This window comes from Propithecus coquereli, unplaced genomic scaffold, assembly GCF_000956105.1.
Source record: "Propithecus coquereli isolate 6110/MARCELLA unplaced genomic scaffold, Pcoq_1.0 Scaffold277, whole genome shotgun sequence".
Classification (NCBI taxonomy): Eukaryota; Metazoa; Chordata; class Mammalia; order Primates; family Indriidae; genus Propithecus; species Propithecus coquereli.
The window spans coordinates 1,955,900-1,967,735 of NW_012148363.1; the positions used below are offsets into that span (position 1 = coordinate 1,955,900).

General features: G+C 37.2%; 1 protein-coding gene across 1 annotated transcript in view; it reads left to right on the plus strand.

The window, feature by feature from the left end:
- Positions 1-11,836, plus strand: part of GGH (gamma-glutamyl hydrolase (conjugase, folylpolygammaglutamyl hydrolase)) — a 27,382-nt gene that overhangs the window by 7,152 nt on the left and 8,394 nt on the right. Inside the window, exons 3-7 of the mRNA XM_012647916.1 lie at positions 3,757-3,807; positions 6,792-6,876; positions 7,764-7,902; positions 10,008-10,114; positions 10,198-10,288. Of these exons, the coding sequence (XP_012503370.1) occupies positions 3,757-3,807; positions 6,792-6,876; positions 7,764-7,902; positions 10,008-10,114; positions 10,198-10,288 (473 nt within the window). The remainder of the gene's footprint in view (positions 1-3,756; positions 3,808-6,791; positions 6,877-7,763; positions 7,903-10,007; positions 10,115-10,197; positions 10,289-11,836) is intronic.

Genomic DNA, 11,836 nt, shown 5'->3' on the forward strand with positions numbered 1-11,836 from the left:
ACCTTGAGCTGTCCTTCTGCCTCGGCCTCCCAGAATGCTAGGATTACAGGTGTGAGCCACCACGCCCGGCCTTGACATTCGTCTTTAATGTTTTAGTAGCAGACCTAATTTTTAAATGAAAATTTATTTGGAACCCAGGTAAACCAGAGTTTTAGAGCTGAGGAAGAGGCTCTGAGAGTTTTCAGAACAGTATTTCAAAGTTTTCATCATGGAAGCTTTTTAATACAAGATACTCTTTTAGGACATTAGTGCTGATAATGTGGATGGGAGATAGGAGGGACAAAAGGCAGGTAGACCAGTTCAGAGACGGTTGCAGTAGGCTGGGTGTGAAATGATGAGGGCTTGGCTTAGAGCAGTGATGTGGGATTGATGGGTAAGTGTTCTTAAAAATATTAAGACATGATGACTAATGAAAGGGCACAGGGAGGAAGACATAGGTAAGAGTGATGTAAGTAAGTTTTGAAACTGGATGAGTTGTGGAATACTGGTATTTCTGACAGAGACTCTGGGAATCTCTCAGCATATAGGTTAATTTCCAGCTTGGGTTCCCAAAGTTCATTTTCAGGTATGTTGTTTGGAATTGGAATTGTGATACTGTAGAAACAATGTAATACACGAAGGCTAAATTTCCAGACTCGCCTTCAAAGGTAATGATCACAGTGATGATGTTAAGTTCATTTCTGAATTTTGGATGTTGGGTGTTAACTTCTACAATTTAGAAGAGAAGAGGAGGAGATGGGAGACATAGGCAAAATCCTGAAAGAAGTCAAGAAGTTTGTCTTCGGTCTCCTTCTGCCTTCTTTCTGCTACCTTCTCTCAGGTGCTTGGTGCTCTCAGGTTATCGTAAATTCCCACTGTGGGATTATTGGAAAACACAGAGTGACCTCCCTCCTCAGAGGTAGTACAGAGCAGCCCACAGACTGCTTTTGGTTGAAAAATGTGTTTTGTTCACACAGTGTTTTACAACATTTTTAAACATTTACAAATCAGAAGACTTCATAAAAGTCTGAATTTCTGGCTTATTTTAAAGACCGTTATCTGGATCAGATTTCAAATGGGGCAAGCACTCTCCGTTGGCAACAATGCCTACCACTCCTTTTCATGCTGCTAAGGCTAAGTGTCAGTTGCCATTATTGCTGGGCTTACACCTTTTCCCTTTAGTTAAGGAGAGAGTGAACTATTTCTCACACCCTGTTGAGAGGGGCCTCTGTTTCACGAAATGTCTAACAACATGCAAATAACATCTGTTTTCTCTGCCAGGACCCTGAGGCACCAGCGTTGTGACACTGTCACTCCTCTCTCCCCCATAACAATTAGGCCCTTTAATGGTGATAAATGGGGCCCAAAAGTTTAGTCATGGACAGCGTGGGAGCCATTTATTTAGAATTAATGAAATGACTGGAACTGGCTTGCACAGCTGGCTGGCAGGAGTCTCTGGAGTGCAACTGAGTGATCTAAATCCATTCTGGTCCCTAATGGTGGTTGTTGCAGATCCTGGTTTAAATATCCATGGGGAGAATTCTGGGTCCTCTCTGGTTGTTTCCATTTTTGTTGTTTTGTTGGCACAGACTGGCGAGATAGGGCTGGCAGAATACTGGGAACTTGTAGAGACTCACGTTTCACCTCCCTATTGCTTCCTGAGGCAGGGCTGCCTGCCAGTTTATTCTCCATTTTAAACCAAGGGAAGCACCTTTCCGGTATCACCCACTGCTGTGTGGCTTTCTGCTGGAAGGGGATTTGCTTTGAACTTCTCAATGACTGACTTGGACTTGCAAAGCTCATTTGGACTTAGAGGAGAGCCCAGGGAGGTTGCTAGCAAAGCACAGCCTGTGTTCTCGGTTTCATAGGTATCTATTTAATGATGGGCGATGTGTTCTAACACTCCTAAAACTTCTGTGGGGCAGAAATGGACCATAGTTGATATCTGATCATAAGTCTGCTTTTGGGGCAGGTTTGTTACCAAAAAGTTGGTCACTTGTCCACAAGGTCTAATCGGAAGAACGAGGACAAGGGGTTTGGGGAGGAAGGAAAGAAAGTTTACTTTGTAAAGGAGCAAAAATGGTAGACCTCCTCTCAAAATCCCAAATTTCCTGAACATAGGCAAAAATACAGAGCTTTTAGCTTCAGGCAATTACTGTGGTTAACTATTCTAATCCTCCCATCTCTGCCAAAGACAAAGTCTGTGAACTCTGCCAGCTGCCCACCTGGGGGGCTGGTGCCACCTGGGAGGTTTAACAAAAGACTTAACCTGCCTTAGGGATGCAGGGCAGGCTGCAGTTCCCACAAAGAGTGGGAGAAGTTTTAAAGACAGAAAATCTTCCGCCTTTTTTTTTTTTTTCCAGGCCATTTCCTCTGTTAACAGGTTGAGAGGGCATGTGCCATGTTATTCTCTAGAAACAGATGAAGGAGCTCAGGAAATTTCACCCCAAAATGTGACTCCATGGTATATAGAGTATTTTGAATTGCAGGCCCCTCGAGATCAACAAAGAATTGGAGGGGGCTTTCCTTCTATCTACAAAACATAAAAAGATAAAAAATAAGGGGACAGTGGACTTCCCTTTCTCTCCCTGTTATCTCAACGTATTGCCAGAAAGAAGATCAAGAATGCAACCAGCCTGGCACACATCTTTTAAAATATAATATCTGTTTCAGGTTAATTTACAAGTCAATCTGTTTCCCTCATCTATTCCTTCTTCCAAGTATCCATCCATCCTCCCTAGCAATTGCTTATTGCCCCTGAACAGAATTACCTGTGCTCCTCATTTTCCCCCTCCCCTCTAAAAGGTGTGTGTAAATTGGATATTCACTCTGTGATTCTCCCCATGCACATGGTAAATAAACCTTTCTCTGATTAACCTGCCTTAATTGTGAGTTGATCTTTCAGTGAACTTTCTGGGGAAAGGGAACGTTTCCCCTCACCCCTACACAGAAGACTGCTAAATGTAGGGTAGTTCTTACAAGGATTCCAGAAATACACGATACTCTCTTCCCTTGTTCTTGCATTTTATTGAACTTTAGAAGAGCAAACATCTTACTGTGACTTAAATAAAGGTTGTCATCAGTTGTCACAGATTAATCCCATTGGTTTTCTCTGGAGAAAGGGGATAAAGTCATCAATAACCTGGTGAGTGTTTGGAGGCCTTTAACAGGTGTTTGATCAAGGGTGCTTCAGAGCAATTACCCAGACGGTTAGGCCAGTCTGCAGTAATCAATCTGCAGTCTGTCCGTTCAGACTAGATCTGAACTCTTCTGACTTTTGAATGCACAGTATTTCCCAGACCGTTGAATTGGTTGGCAGGGGTGGATGAAGCAGACTTGGCATTTAGTTGTATTGTTTTTGTCTGCCAGAGCTGCCTGTAGTTAAGATACAACTTACATGATAATAAAGTTCTTTATTGAGTGTTTACATAAAACTATTCAGTATCCTTACATTTCTTTTATAGTTCTTGGCTAGCAATTACTAATGTGCCCTAATTTCTTGGCCTTTAATGTTTTGCATAGTAACACATACTTACAATATTAAATTGCATTAGATCATGAAAAACTTGTTTACTTGTCTGATTAGCAAAACAAAGATATGTGGCTTTCATGTAGTTTGAAAAAATGCCTCTAGGAAAGTACAGGTAATATTATCCAGTATTTAAGAATATTTTTCATCTGGCTTTTTAAAAGTAATGAAATGACTTCATTTAGAGGTTTGCTTTTCTCCTTGAGTTTTAGAAATGGATGTTTTATAACTGTTTTTGTTGTTTTCAGGCTTGATCTTACAAATAACGAATATGAAACACTTTTCAAATCTATTAACGGGTAAGTTGGCAGCCTTGGTTTGATACAGTGTTATCAGTATACATATATATATATCTGCTTTTGCAAAAAATGAAATGTAAATGTTATACATGTTTCTATGTAACTGTCTTAGAGTGGTATAACAGTTTTCTGAGTTCTTTTATAGAAAATATTTTGTTGGGAGATGCAAAAGTCTTACAAAGAAGAGGAAGCTGGTTAGGAAATATATAATTGTTACACAGTAGAGACATATAATTTTTTTAATGTGTGATATGATCTTTGTTCTTGTAATGTTTGTCTTAAATGTTTTGAAGCCACTTTGAATGGCATGGCATACTCCTTGTGCAGGAGACTTATAAGTCCCAAGTCTGAGGGTATTGATGGTTATCTTTCAGAGGTAATTTGAATAGAACTTGTAAAAAATTTTTCTGTCCTATGTCTTCACTACAGAAGATACGATCGATTAGCTCACAGAAAAAGACTTAATCATATGAAAAGATGTTTAACATTACTCTTAATTTAGCGAAGGAAAGCTAATTATAGCAATTAAAAACTATTTTAACTATGAAGTTGGCAAAGACCAGAAAATGTGCTAATACCCTATGGCTAATACCCTATGAGGAAACAGGTATCCTCATACTTTATTAGTGGAAATGTAAATTATATAGTCTTTTGGGGGACAGTTTTGCAATATCTATTGAAATTAGAAATACATATACCCTTTGACCTAGGAGTAGGAATTTTATTTTGTAATAATATTCTCCTACTTGGGGAAAGACTTAGGCTTAAACATGTGCATTATAGTATTGTCTGACAGACTCCCAATTTAGAAGTTGCCAAACAGTCCATAAGTTGTGAATTGGTTAAATAAGATAGACTATATATACATTTAATGGAACACTATGCAAGGACTAAAAAATGAGGATACCTATCGATGCTTTGGATCACTATTGTCATGTGAATAGTGTGATAACTGTCATGTGAAAAAGGCAAGACAATGGTGGTGTGTATGGTATACTCCCCATTTGCTTTTGTTTTTAAGATAGTGGTGAGGATATAGGCGTAGCATATTTCTACCAAATCAACACAACACATTTTAATGGTAGTTGTTTCTAATTGGGAATAGGGTGGGAGGGAGTCTTTTTTTTTTTTACTGTAAATCTTTTTTTAAAAAAGCTTTGTTATTATTTTTACTTTTAAAAACCATATTTATTTATTGCTTTTTTTTAAAGCTATGTTCAAAAAAATTACTTGCCTTCAGTTCAGTTTGGGTTAGTAAATATTTACCGTAAAATCCATTCAATTTAGTAAAACATTTACAATGCCTGGTATGGGCTGTGTGCAAGGTACTTTGGAACAGACTAAAATAAATAAGTCCAGGCTAGAATATAATGGTAGAGCCTCAAAAATAGACTTTTTGAATCACTTCATCCATTTCCACCCTCTCCCCAACTACATTCCTATTTGGAAAGGAATCTGAAATAGTAGCAGTCCAGGCAGGAATAAATACTTTGGGGTGTAGCTTGTCCAGGTGCTCATTGTGTCTCCATGGAAACCAGCAATGGTTCTTACATTAACAAGGGAGTCCATTTTGTATCCCCCTACCCCATTTCCTGCGTTGCTACCAGCTCTCTCTCTGTAAGGCCCACCCTTTCCTCCCTAGCACTGGCATGGAAAGCAGGGCTCCTAAGTGGGGTCAGCCCAGTGGCCTTATTTACTAACTGTTTCTGAGTGTCACCAGAAAATGAGTGTTACTCTGAGGGCAACTTCAAAAACACCTAATGGAGGCTCTGTTATTCAGTAGACCCATACTGTTTTGTAGGGGAATACAGAGTTGAAAAGACAGCCTTGCCAAAGGAGTTTGGCATCTAGGAAGGACAGTCAAGTTTTACTGTATGAAAGGACTTTGGGATTAGACATAACAAATTTGGACAGAGTACCTTTTGAAATACTGAGTTAATGAAAAGAGAGAACTGCTAATGAGTCTTCACAAAGCCAGTTTCAATTGTAGGGTTTCTGCATGGGTTTGTGGCAGATGTTCCATCACACAGGTATTTATATGTTTCCTACTGGACTGTGATCTTTCTAACTGCAAAAACCACTCATCTTTGTCTCTCTAGGCAAGTGCTGAGCCTGGCTCATGGAAGAAGCAGAATATATTTCTTAAATGAACAATAGTCTCAAAAGTGATATTTCGCGTATCTCAAATTCATATTTAAATATTTTCAAAATTTTAATGTTTAATCCAACTTTTGTAACCTCTTTTAAATATCCTTAGTTTTTTCAAGACCTGTTATAACATTTTAAGTTGAAAGGTAATTTAAAAAGTTGGTTTAAAAACACAGTAAATTTTTTTCTATATTTCACTATTATGAGTGTACAAAATAAATTCAAATATGTGTGACTGCCTCCTTTTTTTCCTGGACTTTTTCTGGAATTATAATCGTGTTCTTTTAAAAAAATTTCTAATACTGTGCTTATTTCTGAAGAGATCTCAGGGTGATAATCAATAATTAAATACTTATGGATATTTAATTCTAGCCTAAATATATGTTTATGACTGGTTTGTTTTTTATAGTTAAAAAAAATTATTGGTGAGCTAAAACCTACTCACAATTATGGACCTGCAATTAATTTGGCATCGCTGATCACCTTAATTTAAACCTAGAAATACATGGAATTTTGTCTCTATTTGATTTCTAGCTCTTTGTGCTCTTGTCCTTCTCTCACTTATTTACCTGTAATTTGTCCACATCCTATTTCATTAAATAACTTTGTTTATTGAAGAAGTTTTGGAAGAACATGCACTAAAGTGTTGTTATCTGTAGTAGTTTCTGAAAGGCTGAGATTGTAAATATATATTTTTTTGGCCTTAGTTTTCTAATTTTCTTTAATGATCTTACTGCTTATGTAATAAGGAGAAAATTGTTTTAAAATAAAAAGATTGTTTATTTTCTGTGTTTGTGTGTGGGGGGCAAAATACACCTTATTCGATGTTGTTTCAGAGTCCTTTTCCCTGGAGGAAGTGTTGACCTCAAGCGCTCAGATTATGCCAGAGTGGCCAAAATATTTTACAAATTGGCCATACAGGTAAATATCAGTTATTGCTTATTACTCCAAATGGGGTTTTGTAAATTTCTGTGAGGATAATTCCTTTTCTAAGCATATGATGATGCTTCCTTCACAATGACTCCTTCAACCTCATCTCCCCTTTAGCCTTTGATGCCTTTGTTCTTGAACAGCCAGTGGCTGCTCACCCATTTTCTATGGGCTTCTAGAGACCTTTCAGAATGCTGCTGACTGGTCCTCTCTGTTGGTGCTCATTATGTGAACCATGCCCTCTTGTGGCTTAGTAATTCTCGTGTCTCCCTCTGACCTCTTTTTATGATATACTTGGCATTGTCTGTATGTCATTAATTCTCATCTCCTCTTGAAATCTCCTCTTCTTCCCAATTCATTCAATCCCATTTGCCCTTTCTTCGTGATTACTGTAGACTCCATGTTCATTTGCCAAGCAGAACCTCTGACTTCTTCTCCCTTGTAATGTTCACATTGGGCCTGCCTTTGCACCACAGCTCAGAACTTTACTTACTATTTCTCCCTTCAACTTTTAATAGCAATTTTTAAATTAATCTGTCTGGCTCTAGTATCTTGCCAAAACTCCCTTAAATATTTCCCTAAATACTATTTTTTAGCATTTGAGATACCTGTTTAAAAACTTTTAATAGCTAGGCTAAATAACCTGTAGCCTTTTATAGTCTTTGGGTCAAGATATGTCCACAGCTCATCTTTTCCAGCGTGCGTGGGAGCTCGGTCTGAAGAGAGATTAAGTGATAGCCTGTTTATGGATCCTGAAGAATTCTTCAGAAATCCATGTATAACTCAGGTGCCTGCCTGCTAATGATAAACAGTATGTATAATTTTTGTTTTGAAAAGTTTAAATAAACTTAGTTTTTTCTTTTTCTCATTCTGGGAAGAGTTTTGATGATGGAGACTATTTTCCTGTGTGGGGCACATGCCTTGGCTTTGAAGAGCTTTCATTACTGATTGCTGAAAAGTGCTTATTAACTCTCACAGATACCATTGGGATCAAAATGCCTCTGAACTTCACTGGAGGTAAGTCTTTCAATCCTTTTAAAGGTATTTACTGAGCAGAATTAGTAAGTGGCAAATATCAAAAAATGCTTATAACATTAATTTTTAGATAGTTTTCATAGGCTGAAGCTGTGAGTGACCACCCTTGTACTCATTTATGAAGCTGACATAAGGCATTTTGAATTTTGGTAACTCATTGCTTCTGGTGATAGCAGGACCATGTGTGATTAAGAATTCTGAAACTGGACCTGGTTTTAAGTCCTAGCTTTCTCACTTTGGCCATGGAATCATTTAACCTCTCTCAGCTTCAATTTCCTTGTCTGCAAGAGGGTCTGTCTCATAGAGTTTCTTGTCAGAATTGAATAAGATGATGTTTTACAGGCACTGTGCTCAGTACTTTTAACACAACTCTTATAAATGTTAGCTATTATTATTATGATGATGATGATGATGATGATGTCAACATTTTCCCCTTGACTGTGTACTCTGTTTTAACTCCAACTGAGTGCAATTTAATTCTGACACTAATCACCTAGAATTAAAGGTCATGGCCCCCAACAAGACTGCCGTATTTCAGATGCCAGCCACAGGTCACATCCCCAGACCATTCACACTTCTTACCAACTGCTACAAATGACTCACAGAACACAGAAAAGTACTGTATTTGCTCACCAACCAGGGACTCCAGTGGCCTTTGGTGTCCAGGGTTTTTATTAAAGTTTTATTACAAAAGCATGACTGATCAAATCACTGGCCAAATGATTGAACTCTATCTTCAGCCCCTCTTCTCTCCTTGGAGTTTGGGCTGCTCAAAGTTCCGACCTTCTAATCATGCAGTTAGCATTTCTGGTGATCAGCCCCATCCTGAAATAATCCAGGGGCCCACCTTGAGTCACCTCATTAGCATCACAAAGACACTGTTATTACTCAGGAAATTCTAGGAGTTTTAGAAGCTCAGGGTCAGGAACCCAGGACAAAAACCGGACAGATTCTTTATTATACTACTCTGTATAAGTAGATAATGATTTTTGTAGGTTACTAATCTTTGAATCCTCAGAATTGAATGCTACCAACTATTCCTCTTCTCATGAGGATTTTTGAAGGAAAGTAGTAGTAGTCGTACATAGAACATAGTCGTACATAGAACTTATAGAATGCTTTATACTTTACTATTGTCTCACTTAAACATTGCAGGAACCCTGTGGGAAGTATATGTATTAGGTCAGACTACTTTGGTCCTGTGTTGCAAAAACCCAGTTTGTACAGAAAAGGAATGTTTCAAGGTACTGGGGTTCTCATGGAAGCTGTTAGCAAGAATGAGGGGCCTGGTTTGGAACAGCTAATATCAGAGCCTTGAACACATCAGGATTTTTTTTTTTCTCTTTGTTGGTGTTTGACTCTGTGCATCTGACTGCAGACCCTTCAGTATTGACCACTAAGATATATTGCTTTTTTGATTTGTTTACTAAGTAGAAATTTTTTGGCTTAGTTAATGTTCCATTGTAAATGATTGATATTTTTAACCTTTTAAGTCCCAGATACCTTTGAAAATACATTGAAAGTTCTGGATTCTTTCCTGGGGAAACAATATATACACATGTGGAAATTTTTCACCTTTTTTTTCAGCTCTGAAAAGTATAACAAGGTTTTAGAGGAATTAAAGGAGAATATCATCTCATGTAAGGTAGGGAGTTTTGCAGATAAAAATGAAACACAAACCATGAAGGAAAAGATTGGTAAATTCAGCCAAATTAAGAAGTTATGTTCTTTTTTTTTTTTTTTCGTTTTTTTTTTCTGAGACAAGAGTCTCACTCTGTTGCCCCCGCTAGAGTGCTGTGGCACTCCAATATAGACTGCTTATTCCATGGGTAGCCTTGCTAATTCTCATATCAGAAGAATTTTACTTATTCATGTTAAAATTCTACGAGAAAAGTACTTAAGTCTGGAACATACTTGAATTTACATTAAACACATTTTGTGCTAGATTTGAAAATGGTGTGTTTTGCTTGTCATTTGGTCACCTTGATTACGTCTTAATCATTAAGCCTCTCTTTGGCTGCAGATAAGCTACTTCAGTGGATTTTATTTTTTATGTGTTTATTTCTCTTGTGCTTAAATTATCTCAGGTTCATTGCATAGCAGAATGTTCCAGAATTTTCCTCCTGACTTGTTGTTGTCATTAGCAGCAGAACCTCTGACTGCAAATTTCCACAAGTGGAGCCTCTCCATGGAGGTATCAGGTTAATTATGCAATGAAATTAATGTCATTTAGAATCACTACAGAAGTAATCATTTTGTTTTATTTTTATACTCTAGAATTTTACGATGAATGAAAACTTAAAGAAATTTTTCAATGTATTAACTACAAATACGGATGGCAAGATTGAGTTTATCTCAACAATGGAAGGTATATATCACTATAGCATGTATACTTTATTTCACTCATTAATTTTATATTTATTAATTTTGATTTATATGGATTTTTTGTTATGAATAAAATCATGTTACTTTGGGGCCTGAAGATGGAAGTTAGGGCATTTTTGGAGACAGGAGACATGTTTATCCATGTTCCAAATCAATTGCAATTTACCTGGGTATTTTCTAGAATGGAGTGAAGAATAAGAAAAGTGAAGAGGAAGGAGGGAGGGGATAAAGAAATAAATGAAGAAAGTGACTTCTGTTTTTAGCAATATTGCTGATTAAGTACCTTGACACACTGTCCCCCAGACAAGAACACAAAATGTGGTTGATATAGAAAAACATCTTAAATACATTGATGAAGGGCAAGAAAATAAGGATACTTGGGCTCAAAACTTCAAGATTTGAGTGGAGTATTTAAACCAGCATTATTATTGAATTAGGAGAACTTGAAACAAAGCTCAGGACCCCTCTACCTGGATAGTACTTCATGGATCAGGACCTGAAAGGCTATACCTGCAATATAAGGGCGAACTCAGAATACACCGGGAATCCTGCCTGCAGAATTGCAGGCAGAATTATCCATCTTGAATCTTGGCACTAAGGGAGTAGGGCGACACAGTGAATAAGCTTTGAGTATTCATAAGCACAAACTGGTTTTCCTAGTGTGGCCTGCATTATACTAAGTGGGAAGTTGGAAAATCTCAGGTCAAGAATTTTGTTCAAAATTGTCTTAGACTAGTAATACCCATACATGCATTGTAGAAGCAAATATAAATAATTCTCTTGGGAGGACCAGATGTTCATCTCAGGCCTCAAGGAATTTCTATATATAAGGTTTGAAGGAAAATGAACAATTCACAGCCAAAAGATCACTAATGTACAAGGAAGCAAAGTACCATGAATAAGAACTTGCAGAAACAACAGATGCAGAAGCAAACCTGATTAGAATTATGAGATACAGTATAACATAACTCTTAAAGAAATAAGGGCCACTTGAAAATATAAGTATGAAATAGTCAGATTTAAAATGAACCAGATTCTGCTATTAGAAGTGAAAATGTAATCGAAATAAAAATCTCAGATGCATTAATCAGAAAGTTAGACACAAAAATTAATGAACTAGAATAGAAGGTAGATCTGAAGGAAACATTGAGAATCCAATATAGACAGAAATATAAAATGTGTTGAAAGAAAGGTTGGAACCTGGTGGGTAGAGTGAGGAGTTCTAACATACCTAACCAGAACTCTGGAAGGAAAAAGAGAAAGTGGGATAGAGATTGACTCTGTTTCCATATAAAAAAATTAATTTCAGGTGGATGAAAGACCTAAGTGGAAAGGAAAAGTATAACAAGGTTTTAGAGGAATTAAAGGAGAATATCATCTCATTTAAGGTAGGGAGTTTTGCAGATAAAAATGAAACACAAACCATGAAGGAAAAGATTGGTAAATTCAGCCAAATTAAGAAGTTATGTTCTTTTTTTTTTTTTTTCGTTTTTTTTTTCTGAGACAAGAGTCTCACTCTGTTGCCCCCGCT